The sequence below is a fragment of the Haliotis rufescens genome, unplaced genomic scaffold, assembly GCF_023055435.1.
Source record: "Haliotis rufescens isolate VD_foot unplaced genomic scaffold, xgHalRufe1.0.p SCAF_1, whole genome shotgun sequence".
Classification (NCBI taxonomy): domain Eukaryota; kingdom Metazoa; phylum Mollusca; class Gastropoda; order Lepetellida; family Haliotidae; genus Haliotis; species Haliotis rufescens.
The window spans coordinates 4,261,505-4,276,245 of record NW_025963779.1 but is presented as its reverse complement, the minus strand read 5'-3'; the positions used below and the strand labels follow the sequence as shown (position 1 = coordinate 4,276,245).

The window sequence follows — 14,741 nt, the reverse complement described above, 5'->3', positions numbered from 1 at the left end:
CAGGTGATGGGGAGACACTAAAGGTGAGTCAGTGTTGGACCTGTACCTAGGTGATGTGCAGATACTCACAGTAAGTCTTTGTTAAACCAGAACCAAGACGATCTTATAATGAGATATATATTGCTGCTGTAGCTATGATAATATCATATAACTATGATAACATAATAACGGTATGATATAACTCTTTGCAGGAGCTGATACAGAATGCTGAAGATGCTGGAGCCGAAGTTGTCAACATCATGTTTGATGGAAGGAATATTCGTCCTGAAATAGATCCCCAGGAATTGAAACAGAACACTTTCCTGAAATCTTTGCAGGTACAGATTCTTATATCACATGGACAGGCAATGTTCTCAATTAGTGTTTAAATCGGGTTTGAGGTAGAAATGTGCAAATAGCAACAACCTGAATAAAATTGCTTATGTAAATATCTCTTCTTGCCAGTCTTGGTTTTACCATGTCATTCTAATGTTGGATTTAAGTCTTTAACCATAACTAAATACAATGGGAGAAATGGTCTAATTAAGGGTTGTGTGTTCTTATTCATTTGTGTGTCCCGAGGACAACATGTTCACTGTTACCAATAGGTGTAAATGACTTCATCAAACTTTCAAATAAATTGATCCATTCTTTGGCAGGGTCCTGCGTTGTGTGTCTTCAATGATGCTCTATTCAGGAAGAAGGATTGGGCAGGTATCAGAATGTTGCATACTAGCCTCAAGAATGAGTCACAGAATATAGGACAATTCGGACTTGGTTTCAAATCTGTATTCCATATTACAGGTTAGTACTAAACTTGCAAATCGCAAATGCACATTTCCAAAGCAGCCTGTTTATAATATTTCTATTCCCTAGTTTAGAATTTCCTTTCTAGGAGTTACAACTCAGAAACATATTCACATGAATAGAATTACAATACATAATGTGGTGAAAAGTGATGTCCCCCATTTGTAGAGATATTTCGAGAGAATAAACGTTCATTCCTTGAACATATTGAAGGTTAGATGGTCAATATGTCCACCAAGGATAAAGGACAATTCGACATCGTCATCATTTGTTGACCCCAAATAGTGCACTTGGTAGTAACACTCTTTCCAGACACAGTCAGCTGCTAGTGGGATCAATCCTCCATCATAAAGGCCATAGCCATGCATGATTAATACAAATGAATCATCCTTTTAAACTTTTTGCTATATATTTCAGATTATCCATGTATCATCAGCGGTGACCACATCCTTTTCATTAATCCAGAAGAAGTAGCACATAAAGTGTGTTTCGCCAAAAAGTTAAAGAATCTAACAGATAGAGTGAAAGATATTTTAAGTCAGGTCCTGAGTGGTACATTTGGGTTCTCAGACAAGTGTTTGACAGCTGGTTATGACGGAACTCTATTTTGGTTTCCTCTGAGGGTTCAAACATCACAACTTTCTGGAAATATATATACAGAAGAGAGTGTTATGGACCTATTTCGGGCGCTGAGATCGGAGGCGCCAGTAACACTCCTTTTTCTCAATTCCATACACAAAGTTCAATTATTCCAGAAGCATGCAGCTACAGAAGAGGTGATTTTCTGTGTACAGCTTTCAAAAAGCTGTTTAGCATCTGTTAAACGTCAAAGGATGGATTTTGCCACAAAAGTGAAACGCATTGACTGTGAATTGACATGCCCTTCCATTGAAAACAGACTTAATGTTGAGATAGAAACTGAAGATTTCATAAAGTCACAAATATTAAGCCAGGAATGGGTAATTCTCAATGTGTTCAAAGCCAGAGATATGTCTGAAAGACTACAAAGACTCTGCAAGGAAATGTCACAGTATCCGCGTGTGGGCCTGGCTGTTCCACTTGGTAAGAAATGTGAAGGTCATGTGTTCTGTTTCCTCCCTCTTCCCCTGGAGAGTCACAGTCCCACAGGTCTGCAGGTTCATGTAAATGGCTGCTTTGCCTTAAGTCAAAATCGAAGGCATATCAAATGGCCAACAGCAGATCAGCTACAGAATCAGTCTCATACAGACAAGGATATTGAGTGGAACAAGTGTCTTGTGAGTGAAGTGCTACCAGAGGTTTATTGTAATATTCTAAACGAGCTGATTCAGCATTCTCAACAGGAACAGAATCCAGATGACCTGATACAGCAGGTGTATTCCTTGGTTCCAAGTCAAGAAAATGTCAGTGTACATTGGAAACCAATGGTGGATGGAGTTTTAAGAGAACTGCAAAACATTCCAATCTTGTTCACAGAAAATGCTGGTGGATGTTGGATGACAGCCGAATGTGCCACTGTGCTTGATTCCAGCTTGGCTATTGATGTCAAAGATGTTGTCAAGGATATTTATCTTTGGTGTAATCAAAACATTGTTGATTTGCCTGGAAACGTTTTGGCATTGTTGGAATGCATAATGTGCACATCCTTAACAAAGGTTTCAAGTGAACGTGTCTGCTCACTTCTGACATCAAATGACTGTTACATAAGATGTCTATCTCCGCCCAAAAAGAGGATTTTGCTGAAGTATATATTATCCGGTGGATGTGTAGCCTTCTTACGTGGATTACACCTTTTGCCTACAATGGATGGATGTTTCACAGAAATTGGAAAGGGACATGTATACATTTGGACGGATGTTATTGATTCAGAGTTTTTGTTTCCTGGCCTTGAATCCATGCTAGTGGACACTGTGGCATCACCTGAACTTGACCAAGTCTTACAAAGTGAAGAGAATCGAGGTAGATAATGCAATATTCTAATGTTAAATCAAAACTTATTAAAGAGAATCATAGAAAAACTAAGATGACAGCACCATATGAACAATAATAATGTATCATAATCAGTGCATGAACAGAGAAGATTCAGGCAAGCCTCTGAATGATGTTATACAAATTTCACATTACCATCAGGGCAATTCAATGTTCATGACCAAGTTAAAACTACTTAAAACACACAGAGAGAACGTTTTTATGTCATACATGACACCTATAAAATTGTGTCGGCCTGAAATAAATACAAACTCAAGGTCTTTATGAACTAAACAATTCTGAACCGATCAGTGTTTGAATTATCACAACTAAACATAACAGATTCTGAATCAACTTTTGACTTTGCACAATTGTTCAATGCGTTTGCTAGATTCGAATTAGTTTGAATTTCAGTGAAATACTTTTTCATGTGCCCATTTGGTAATATTGGAGTATTTAATTGCATTTCATATTGATTTCCAGATCTTCTCAACGTGGGCCTGATAACCAGTGCCGTATTTCCAAGTCTTCTGCAGAGATGTGTTGCACAACATTTCGGTGAAAACAACCCCAAATATCTACATCTACCTGTTGATGACACTTGGTTGAGGACAGTGTGGACTTACATCAACAAGAGCTATTCCTGTGATCAGCTTGGTAGTATGTTTGGGTCACTGCCTCTTATTCCAGAATTACAAGAGCAAGGTAAAACACGTGTACATGAACTACAAAAGCCACTTATTGTTGAGATGGTAGATGGCGTGAGTTCACTCCCTAAGCACATGGCTGATTGTCTGAGGAGGCTTGGTGTTGTAGTGTTAAAAAGCATTTCAGACATTACACCCAAGAATATTCTTGGAGTGATAATACAGTACCCGACCCATAGCGGTGTCATGAAAGTCCTAGATGCTGTGTCAGAGAATGACAATATACAGACAAAGATCAATCAATTCAACACAGAGGCAACCCATGAGGAAAGAAACAGCTTAACTTGTTTTTTGGGAGAAAGTACAACAGACTTCACAAAGTCAAAGGATATTTTAAGGAGTCTTCAAATGTTCATGGCAACTGATGGGTCGTCAAAGTGTTTAGAAGATGTGGGCATTCTGGCACCTGTTTTGGAACCCCCATTTCCAATCCCTTACTCTGAGGTCTATCTAGTGTCTACCCCCAGAGCTGTAAGGTCGCTAGCTGTGTCTCTAGGGGCATCGCAAATAAAACTGGATGCAGCAGTCATACTCACTTTACAAAGCATCATTGAAGGAAATCCCATGGGAATGGCTGATAGGGATCTTCTTATGCTCATGGAGTTCTTGATATTGTCTTGCCCTTATCTGCTTGAAAATGATGAAGTTGCAAACCTAGCATGGGGAGTGAAATTTCTTTCATCTGAGAAAGGATCAACAACGTTCCAAGCATGCCAGCTGTTTGACCCTGCATCATCTCTTTTGACACAGCTATTCATAGGTGAGGACAAATTCCCCCACTCAAGACATGTCAGAACCAGGCAGCTGAAGCAAGGTCTGACGCTGTTGGGGTTACGAAGGGAAGAAGAGGTGACAGCTGCAGAACTTGTAACAACAGCAAACATTATACAAAGTTTGAATGCTTCCAGTAAAGAGGACGCATTGTTGAAAGCAAGGGGTCTTGTTTTGTTTCTCACTCATCATGAAAAGAACTTTGACCCAGATTCTCTAACTAACATACAGGGTCTTCAGTGCATCCCATGTATTTCACAGAAGCCAGATTTCTATCCAGGTCGACTTCAGTTTCCGGGAGAAATGAGAATGCTTGGAACATCAAACATTGTTTGTAGTTCTAAATACCTGCACGTAGTCGGATCTACCATGAGTGTAGCTGAAGAAATGTCAGAACCATTGGAAGTATTATTTGGGTTGGATGTTCCTCCTCCAGTTACCTCTGTCATTAAACATTTACGGAATCTCTCAGCATCATACTATAGTCAGGCACACCACCTGTACATGACCCTGCTGCACAATGTCTACAAGCATTTGTCATCAGTGAGCTTGTCCAAGGAACACATCCAACTGCTTAGTGAATTCCCCTCAGTATGGGTAGGAATAGATGAAAGGTTTCAGCATCCGTCATCTGTATTCATAGATCAGATGACTAAAGACATGGATTTAAAACCTTACCTATTTGCTCTTCCATCTGTATTTCATCATTGGCGCAGTTTGATGTTGACACTTGGGTGTAACCAGGAACTTACACCTCAGTTACTTGCAGGTGTGCTTGAAAAAATCAAATCGAAACATGACACATACAGAGAAGCGAGTGCTTTTAGAGAAGACAATTCCTCCAGACAATCAGAAGTTCAGAAAGATTCACAACTTGTTCTACAAATTGTCAACAGGTTGTCAGAAGAACAAGAAAAGCCCGCAACTATTTTTCTTCCAATCCAACAAGGGGACAACTCGTGTCTGACTCTATTGCATGTTGAAGAATGTACATACAGTGACTGGCTGAATGAGGAGTCAGAGGATGAAGGGGCTGGTGTTCACTTTCTTCATAAATCTATTTCCAAAAATACTGCACAAATGCTTGGAGTAAATATCTTGGATGATATAGACTATGATTATCATCAGTCAGAATCTTTAACTAGACGTCTGAACTCTTTACTTCATGCATATGTTGATGGACTGTCCATTCCAAAAGAAATGATTCAAAACGCAGATGATGCTGGTGCTACTGAAGTATGTTTTCTGTATGATGAGCGACAAAATTGGGATGCAAGATCGTCTCTGATCAAAAGTGAAATGGCTTCATTACAAGGGCCTGCACTCTGGTCTTTTAACAATGCTACCTTTAAGGACACAGACTTTAAGAATTTGATAAAGTTAGGTGGAGCCACAAAACATGCAGATACTTCCACGATAGGAAAATTTGGGTTAGGGTTTACCTCTGTCTACAATCTGACAGATGTTCCAAGTATCATCAGTGGAAATACAATGGTTATTCTTGACCCAAGTGGCTCTTACTTGGAAAAACCAGGAATGAAAGCAAATCTGAAAAGTGCTAGAAACAAAGCTACAATGAGGAATCAATTTAAACCATTCGAGGGTGTGTTTGGTTGTGACTTCAATAGAGAGGTAATCTGCAATGGCACTTTATTCCGATTACCACTAAGGACAGAAGAGCAGGCACGTAAAAGTGACATTAGTAATACTTGTTACACGAGGACAGAGGTAGAGTCTCTCTTCAAAAAGTTTGTTGATGCCTGTGGAAACCTCCTTCTGTTCACACAGAATGTGAAATCTTTGAAGTTTTTGTTTGTGCCCTCTGAAGGAGATCCTCGAGTACCACAGCTGTTGGTAGACGTAGTAAAGCATGTTAAAATATCACCTGCCATCCTACCACGAGGTGACAAATTAAAAAGTGAAAACATTTTGGTTTATGCGTCAAAAAAATGGCAAAGACTAGCACAGAAAAACGAGAGCTTATCAGTAGCTCAAAGGGCCGACATTGAAATAGATCTTTCCAACAACATAAAAGAGTTGAACCTGGAACATAGTGGGGGGCGAGCAAAGGTGGAGTGGGTTATTGTATGGAACACAGGTGGAAAGGAGTCCTACACGTTTGCATTATCTGGAGTACTGAAAGATTTGCTCCCCCTGGCTGCAGTTGCCATACCGATGACAAAGCTGAGCATGTGTCCCTTTGGGTTCTACAGAAAGGGACATCTCTTCACTTTCCTTCCACTACCAATAGAAAATCCATTTCCATTTCATATCAATGCAACATTTGCACTCAGTGAAAACAGAAGAGAGCTACTTAAAAGGACGGAGGATGACAAGACCATACATGGAGTTGTATGGAACGACATCTTACTTCGTGATGTTGTGCCCAGAGCATTCATTGCTGCATTGAAATACATAGACTTGAACTCAGTATCAACAGCAGAGTATTACCAGCTGTGGCCCACCAGTAAAGAACAGATGGACTGTTTGGGGTCAAGTTTCTACAAAATGATTGTTGATGAGAAACATGAAGTCTTTGTTGAAGGAAGTACAAAACAAAGATTGCCTCTCAATACGATCTGGTATCTGGATACATCCATAAGAAACCAACCAAACATAGGAGACATTGCTTTAAAAGCTTTGGTAAACTTTTGGAAAGGTAAAAGTAAAGTTGTTGTAGACATTCCAAACAATGTCATTGCGTGTCTCATCGAGGAGAGAGGTTGTGCCAAGAATCGCTGTGTGGCAAGTCAAACATTCTACTGTGATGTGTTTTTCCCTAATTTTGAGAATGAATATTGGTTACCAAGAGACAGGGTCTCTCTGACCATCTCTGCTATACAATACAATGACAATGCAACCAATCAGCAAGTGAAGGCTACGAAATGCATCCCAACATCTCATAAGGGCACGTTAAGACGACCTCAGGATTGCATTTGTCCATCTAGGGCATGTGCTAGCCTGTTCTCAGAAGAAGATGACATGTTCCCAGACAAACGTTTCAGGACGTGGTCAGTTCTTGAAGGTCTGTGTCTAGCTGGAATGATAGAAGATAATTTGCCCTGGAAGATATATGTAGAAAGGGCGAGTACAGTGTCTGAATTGTACTTTACAGATTATCAAAAGGCAATTCAAAGGTGTAAGAATCTATTACAGTATCTGGGATGCCACGTCAATCCACGCTATAAGAACTTCACAAAATGCCCACCAGTTATTCTTCAAAAACTTTTAAAAATCAGGTTTCTGCCAGTGCTTCAACGTCCCAAGACATGGAAGTTCGTTTGGAAGGCTGATGAAGCAGACTCTGGTCTGTCAGCCCCAAAAGGAAATGTTCAGAGAGGACACAGTGAATTTGGTTGGATGTACCCATCTGATTTTGGATGAATCTGAACTGGATTTTGACAATAGTGAAGAGATAATCTCTGATGCTCTTCAGTTGCTACAAGTGAAGAACAGTTGTGAAGTTACCCTTGAAAGTGTTACAGCGCAACTCCTTTCTGTTTCGGAGTCAATACAAGAAGGTCTAAGACCACCCAATACGGAACTGTGCGAAACATGTAGAGCCATTTACAGTCACATGAACAAACTATATGAAAATAGTTCCATCAATGGGAAGGAGGAGTTCAAAAGATATGTGGAGGAACACTTGCATGGAAAACAGACAATCTTGGTGGGGAACAAACTGGTGAAACCTGAACAGGTAGTCCTCCACAGGCAAAGTAGTGTGGAGCCAGGCATGTATACACTGGAGCACACGTTCGAGGATGTTCTGCCGCTGTTTGAACTATTTGGCATGAATACAAGAATTCATGGTACACGCACCTTGATTATAATAGGAATACTGGCAGGGATTGTGGGTCTTGTGTTGGCATTTTGTACAAAGTAGTATGACATATGCACGTAACGTGCAAAGAAATACACATACATTTAGATATATATGTACAAGATCCTCTGCCATCAACGTACGTGATCAGGAGCACAGTAACGCTGCTGCAAATAATGTTTAATAGAAATCTTCATGGACGTATAAGAAACGGTGTTTCATGTTGATTAATGTTCATCCATACTGAAGCCATAATTGTTGGCCAAGTGGCAGGCTACTACTTCCAACTATAACAACCTTCCATCAAAGGCCTGCAAACGCCCTGGGAGTACAGATGACGACCATGCAACCACAGGCCAGTGTATGATGTGTTTAACTATGATGTCTTTAGAGACCCCTCTGCTCCCTGGCTTTATTTCCGTAACTGCTCGGCAAAGTCCGGCGGTCATCGTTGTATGGTGTCATTACATTCTGTGTTAAGGAATTAGTGGCCCAACAATTTCATTCTCTTGTAATCTAATGACACTCTCAAATCATGTATTCATGTATTGAAAATGTTTTTGTAACTATGATGTTCAAACATTAGGGGTATTTATATGTACTCTCAGATATTTTTCATGTATTTATGTAATTTTTGCCTCATAAATAATTGTGTATATAGCTTGTTGTATATCTTTAATGATACTGTTGGATAGCTTATATTCAGCGCTTTATTTTGATACTTACATCTTCAATATGGATATAGTAGTTGGTTTGCTTTTCGTGTTTTCAATATGTTTAGAAACACAGTTTGACTAAGCGCCCCAGCCTGTGGTTTTCCTCGGTTGCGCAGCATATTCATACTTCTGTTGGGTTCTTGTGTCTTTACCCACCAGGATAAAGACACAGAACTTGTTTTGTTTTTCTGGTTGTACTGAACTAAGAACTTAGAAGCTAGAGTTTCCAATGCTTCATTTTTCTAGTAATCCATAGATAACCAACATTCGCGTGATTGTCTAGCTTTTTTGGAATTTTAGTATTACTTCGGTCAGTCAAAGTGATCAGTTGATCAGACTAGCTTAATTTTCAGACGTACTCGTCAATGTTATAGTTATAGGAGGCTATAAGCAAAATTGTTTACTTCAAGGTCGACAGATATCGTTAACATCGTTTACATTGTCAGCCAGTTTATACTTTCCAAAGAATTTTTTTCGATACAATTATCAAGCTTCTGGCTTAAATCAAGCATTTTGTTTAAAACTTCGTGTCATGGCCATGGCAAATAGTTAAAGTAATACCACTGATGGGTATACTGACGTTATTTTTTGTCCTCGTAGGCCCTTTTCAACCATGGATCCTACTGTTTACAACCTCTGGATGATAGTCAACCTCCCACAATACAATACTCGTCGATCTCCCTGATTACTTTGCTATCTCACCTGCTAGAGATACATATTGTTATATGTGAGCATTATGTATATTGACCATGTGTTGTAACCAAAGTGGTTATTGGGGATATAGTATAGGTGGACCCAAGGTTGACCTGTGATTGATTAGCTTTGCCACTGTGAAGGATTGGTAAGCTCGCCACATTGAGTAGCAAGGTATGGTGTATTGTTTTAGAGGCTTGTAGACTTGTTACTGAGCTAGCAGGGGCCAGATTGTGTATAGCTACCTCCAGGCATGAGAGAGAGTTTTTTTTTTGCGAGCTGAGACGGGTCCAGGATGTCCACACTTACTAGGTCTCTGTATTGACCATATCGGTCTGTGACATTCCTGCCAGTGAGTCTTGTGATGTATTCGACCATGTCGGTCATTTGTGAGAGACAGGAAAGTTGATCCCTGTTAGTCGACACAGACTGAGTCTGTGCACAATCTGTCGTTGGCTAATCAAACTGATCGGAATATATTTGTTACCAGGATCCAGATTGTGTCCGATTGGTAGCTAGTGTTTCTGTATCACAATGAGTTTTCACCTATTTTGCTTTGCAATAGAAATGTTAGTTTGCCAGATTGTAATCGAAATTGTGTTAATATTGAATAATTGTAGGTTTTGGTAATAATAAAATATTCTTAATAGTGAAACTCAGTTGGGTCCTTCCTTTTGTTACCTGAGACGGTGTCTCACTCGTAAAAATATTTTCCCCAAAGTGAAACGCAATTTAGTTGTTGTCTTGGTGTTCACTTAAAACATTATCCTACGTGAACGCCACAAACTTCAATCAGTAAATCCTCAGGTATTTCGTCCTTGTTTCTTAGCAACGTCAACCCTACACATGAAATGTGCAAGTTCAGATATCGACTGACTTAAAAAAACGGCAGCCACATACGACCTGAGTCACATTCCTCACACCGTGATGCGCGATGGAGGCTGAACAGCTTTTGTTTGTTTGTTGTTTAACGCCGCACTCAGCAATATTCCAGCTTTATGACGGCGGTCCGTAAATAATCGAGTCTGGACCAGACAATCCAGCATCATGACCATCGATCCACGCAACACGATGATATGCATCAACCAAGTCCACGAGTCTGACCACCCGATCCCGTTAGTTGCCTTTTACGGCAAGCATGGGTTGCTGAAGGCCTATTCTACCCCAGATCATCACGGGTGTACACTGTATGAAGCCTTTGATGTCCCCGTCATTAAATATTGATAAGAGAGGCGCAAACCACATTATTTCAACTCAGAAAGAATGCTAGGTTTAAGTTACACGCGTCGCAGTTCTGTTCAGTGCACAACATTGATCAGTCAGGCCCCCGCTAGCGTGGAGGAATACGCTTACACGTAACTACGGTAGCAGTCATTAGTTGCATGACATAGACAGCAATCACGCGATAGGTTTATCCCCAGTATGGCGTTCAGCTAAATTGTAAGGGAAGCCGACCGGTTTCAGTTCATACGCTGGAAGACAGCGTGGATCACAGTGTTGAGCTACAGATAGGGAGGTAGGAGAATTTACGAGGTGATTGTAAGTCCCATACTTTAACATAGGCTTACGAACATCGTAGAGCTAAGATTGCTTTGAGGCGCACAGACATGAGGCCGCAAAATGTCAGCACACCTGTGGAGTACTGGGAACACTGATGATCACTATGTGATGCAGGCTCTAATGTTCTGACTGGTTTGTTTGTTTGCTTTACCTGAATTTGAATTATTTGCGATAATACGTTAAGATGACGTGACCAATCAGCAAGAGGCAAAACAACGTAGTGAGAATTACAGAAAATAATTGTGTAGCAGGGCAGTGAATGATGTGATAGCCAAACACTCGCTACGGGTGAGAGACGTATATTAAAGGAATGATAAGTAATATGAACAATATACATAATGCAATCATCGACATCACAGTATTACAAACCATTTTACATTACAAACACATCTTATTCATATAATAGTAGTTACACTGTACAATGATCTGCAAACTGATGTAAGAACCAAATAGAAAAATTATTCAAATATTATATTATCTAAGTGTGAAGCGATTATAAATCTCTTCCAAAATACATACATATACATGACTTTACAGGTGTGACACACTTATGGTGTAATATAGAAAACTGACTATACAAGTTATTATGTGCCTACCCTGTGGGTGAGACTTGGGTGTCTTCCCGACTAGCGCCGAAACTTATAATTCCGGTGATCTGAATAAACCATATACTTTTATAACAATGACTAATACAACTATTTACGTACATGTTAAAATATTTCTCCGGATCCCGTATAGTACAGATTGTATATTATACAGAACTGATCACAAAAGCAATTAAAACATAGCCTATTCCATAAAACAACACATACACTCTTCCTCATACATACAAGAATAAAGAGACAGAAAAGTGATATATTAGTAATTACCAAAGCTTACAATTTAGAAGTCTTGTTTACCACATTGACTTAAATAGGTTGCAACTGAGAATATGTGGTATCAAACACGTTTAGTTAAAGTTTAGTATTATATGTTTAATATACTGCAACATTTAACTGCAATAACATACAAGTATACACATATATATTAAACTAACCTGATTTTAGATGATTTCACCTGTCAACTTTTCTGTGCAGGAATTGTGTGCAGACTGAGAACATGCAGTAAGACAAAGGGTCAACTTTGAGGGTTAGCTTGGCCAATCAGTTGAGCACGTCTTGGCTTGGGTTTGTTAAGGCTTACAACATGAAGGACACATTAAGTACATCTAATCTATCTTAACAAATGATTAAACATAAAAGTTGAACACTTAAAAGCAGATACTGAAGGTGAATAAAATAAATATGTACAATGTTGAATCTGTCACAATTGCACCTATACTTTTGCCGATGCATAACATAATTACCATGAAATGAACTGTGAAATGAACTTCATTTTCATAAAGGCATCGCCAATATCCTTTTCATCATTCCCACAGACATTGAGTCATGCTCCCTTCTGGTCAAGAGACGTGGCCAAACTGCTCAACCCTGAAGACCTTCTGGACTGGACACTTCTCTCTAGACGTCTTGGCTACACCAATAATGACATCAGGAGCTGGGCTCAGATGCACGACCCACGTATGGCCATGCTGAATGAATGGTACGCGACGAGGGAAGCCACATACGCTGTGCTGACAGCACTGCAAGAGATGGGCAGAATGGATGCAGCTGTGATCGCGGAGGATGAATATGTACAGGAAAAGTGGGATGAGGAGAGATTTGATGAATTGTTGACTAAGCCAGACCAATATGTGCCGGATACCATAGCGTTTGGTAAAGGGGAGGCAATGGAAGAACCATTCCCGTCTTCAGAAGAAATCCCTGACGAACAGGACACACTAACACCTCTTCCCAAGAAGGAACCAGAAGGAGGTTTTGAGCAACAACCATCTTCAAAACAAACATCCCAACAACATTTTAGCAACTCCCTCTTCAACAGCTTCCTCAAGAGCCTCTGCAACAACAGTCGTATTCGCATCGACAGCCATATCATCAGCCCCAACCGCAGCAACAACATCCACATTCGCATCAACATCCACATCATTAGCCCCAACCGCAGCAGCATCGTTATGACAACCACCTCCACAGTGGTGTCCACCAACTACTCCATCCCAACCCAGTACATCAAACACGTGTTCTATTTTGTAAGTGCTCGACAGACCATAGGAACACATAATCGACACATTAGCCGGGACACTGTTATCTGACGTCTCCGTTCCAACAACCTCACATGTCGCCGACCAGCACGTAGTCCTGTTCTCCAACCACGGCATTGACAAGCACGACTTCAGCGGGCACAGGGTCATCAAACTTGGCGTCATCGTGAGTGGAGGCGTGTCATATTCTCTGATGAAAGTCGCTTTTGTGTCTCCCATGCAGAGGGAAGAGTAAGAATTTGGCGGCGTCGAGGTGATCGTTTCGCTGACAGAAACGTTGTGGAAAGGGTTCCATGGGATGGACCTAGCATCATGATATGGGCATTAGACTTAATGCGATACTTGGACCCATGTGCTTTCTGAATATTGGTCAAGGTCGGGGACAAGGCGTCACTGCTCAGCTGTATATCGACCAAGTGATCAGACCCCACGTTGTTCCATTTTTTGCACAACATCCAGAACACATTTTTCAGCAGGACAACGCTCGTCCACATGTTACCAGAGCTACCATGACCTTTCTGCAACAACACAACATCCGTGTTCTACCGTGGCCAGCCCTCAGCCCTGATCTGAACCCCATCGAACACTTGTGGGATGAGGTTCAAAGGCGTCTGCACATTGTGCGCTCAGTCCCTACAACTGGAGAACTACGCACAGCTGCTCTGGATGTGTGCAGGAGGATCGCTAGGGCCTTCACAAATCGTCTGATCCACTCAATGTACAGGAGATGTGTGGCAGTGATAAATGCTAATGTTGGTCACACCAGGTATTGACTGACATTTTTGGTATTGACCCGAAACTGTGTAAGCCCTCAACATTTGAGACAAACAATTATGTCATCTGCCTTTTAATCCGTTGAGCTGTCTTCAGTCAAATGTTTGTCAATCTTGCCCTATAAGTATTCCTTGTCTTTACTGTTGAAAATAAATAACATGTATACTGCAAACTCGACTTGCGTTTCTTTTGCGTGTGAGTATACTTGTTATTATAATTAAGTTAGTTATTGTTTTGTGTGTTTTGAATTATGCCTATATTTTGTTCGCATATGTAATTGTGATAGCATGTTGATAAAGACACGATGTACACCACATGCAATCTAACATAGACACACACACGGATGAACATACGTATATACGTACAGACACGCATTTGCACTCAGACGTAAACACATGAAAGTACACACATGTACACAGATATCCACACAAACGTATAGACTATAGACATACAGATTAACAGACGAACGTACACACACACACACACACACACACACACACACACACACACACACACACACACACACACACACACACACACACACAAGGGATACTCTCACCTTTTCGCAAACACCTGGTATATTCACACATACTAATGATATAGTCGGAATCATACACTGTTTCTTAGCAGAGTTTTCTTTTACCATTATGGAAAGGGTTGTGTCCGTTTTGCCTCACTTCATCTTCTGTTAGCTGCCTCCTCTTTGTTTTCATCTCGCTTCTGATCCGTGAAGATCCGGGGTAGAATAGGTCTTCAGCAACCCATACTTGCCGTAAAAGGCGACTATGCTTGTCGCAAGAGACGACTAACGGAATCGGATGGTCAGG

The 14,741-nt window shown here is 40.5% G+C and overlaps 1 protein-coding gene across 3 annotated transcripts in view; it reads left to right on the top strand.

The window, feature by feature from the left end:
• The window catches only part of LOC124150112 (sacsin-like), a 31,808-nt gene extending 21,720 nt beyond the window's left edge, over positions 1-10,088 (top strand). For all 3 annotated transcript variants that reach the window (XM_048397652.1, XM_048397670.1, XM_048397688.1), the window contains 4 exons: positions 192-317; positions 639-783; positions 1,204-2,724; positions 3,217-10,088. In XM_048397652.1, coding sequence (XP_048253609.1) covers positions 192-317; positions 639-783; positions 1,204-2,724; positions 3,217-7,595 — 6,171 coding nt within the window. In that variant the 3' untranslated portion in view covers positions 7,596-10,088. The remainder of the gene's footprint in view (positions 1-191; positions 318-638; positions 784-1,203; positions 2,725-3,216) is intronic.
• Positions 10,089-14,741: the final 4,653 nt, after the last annotated feature.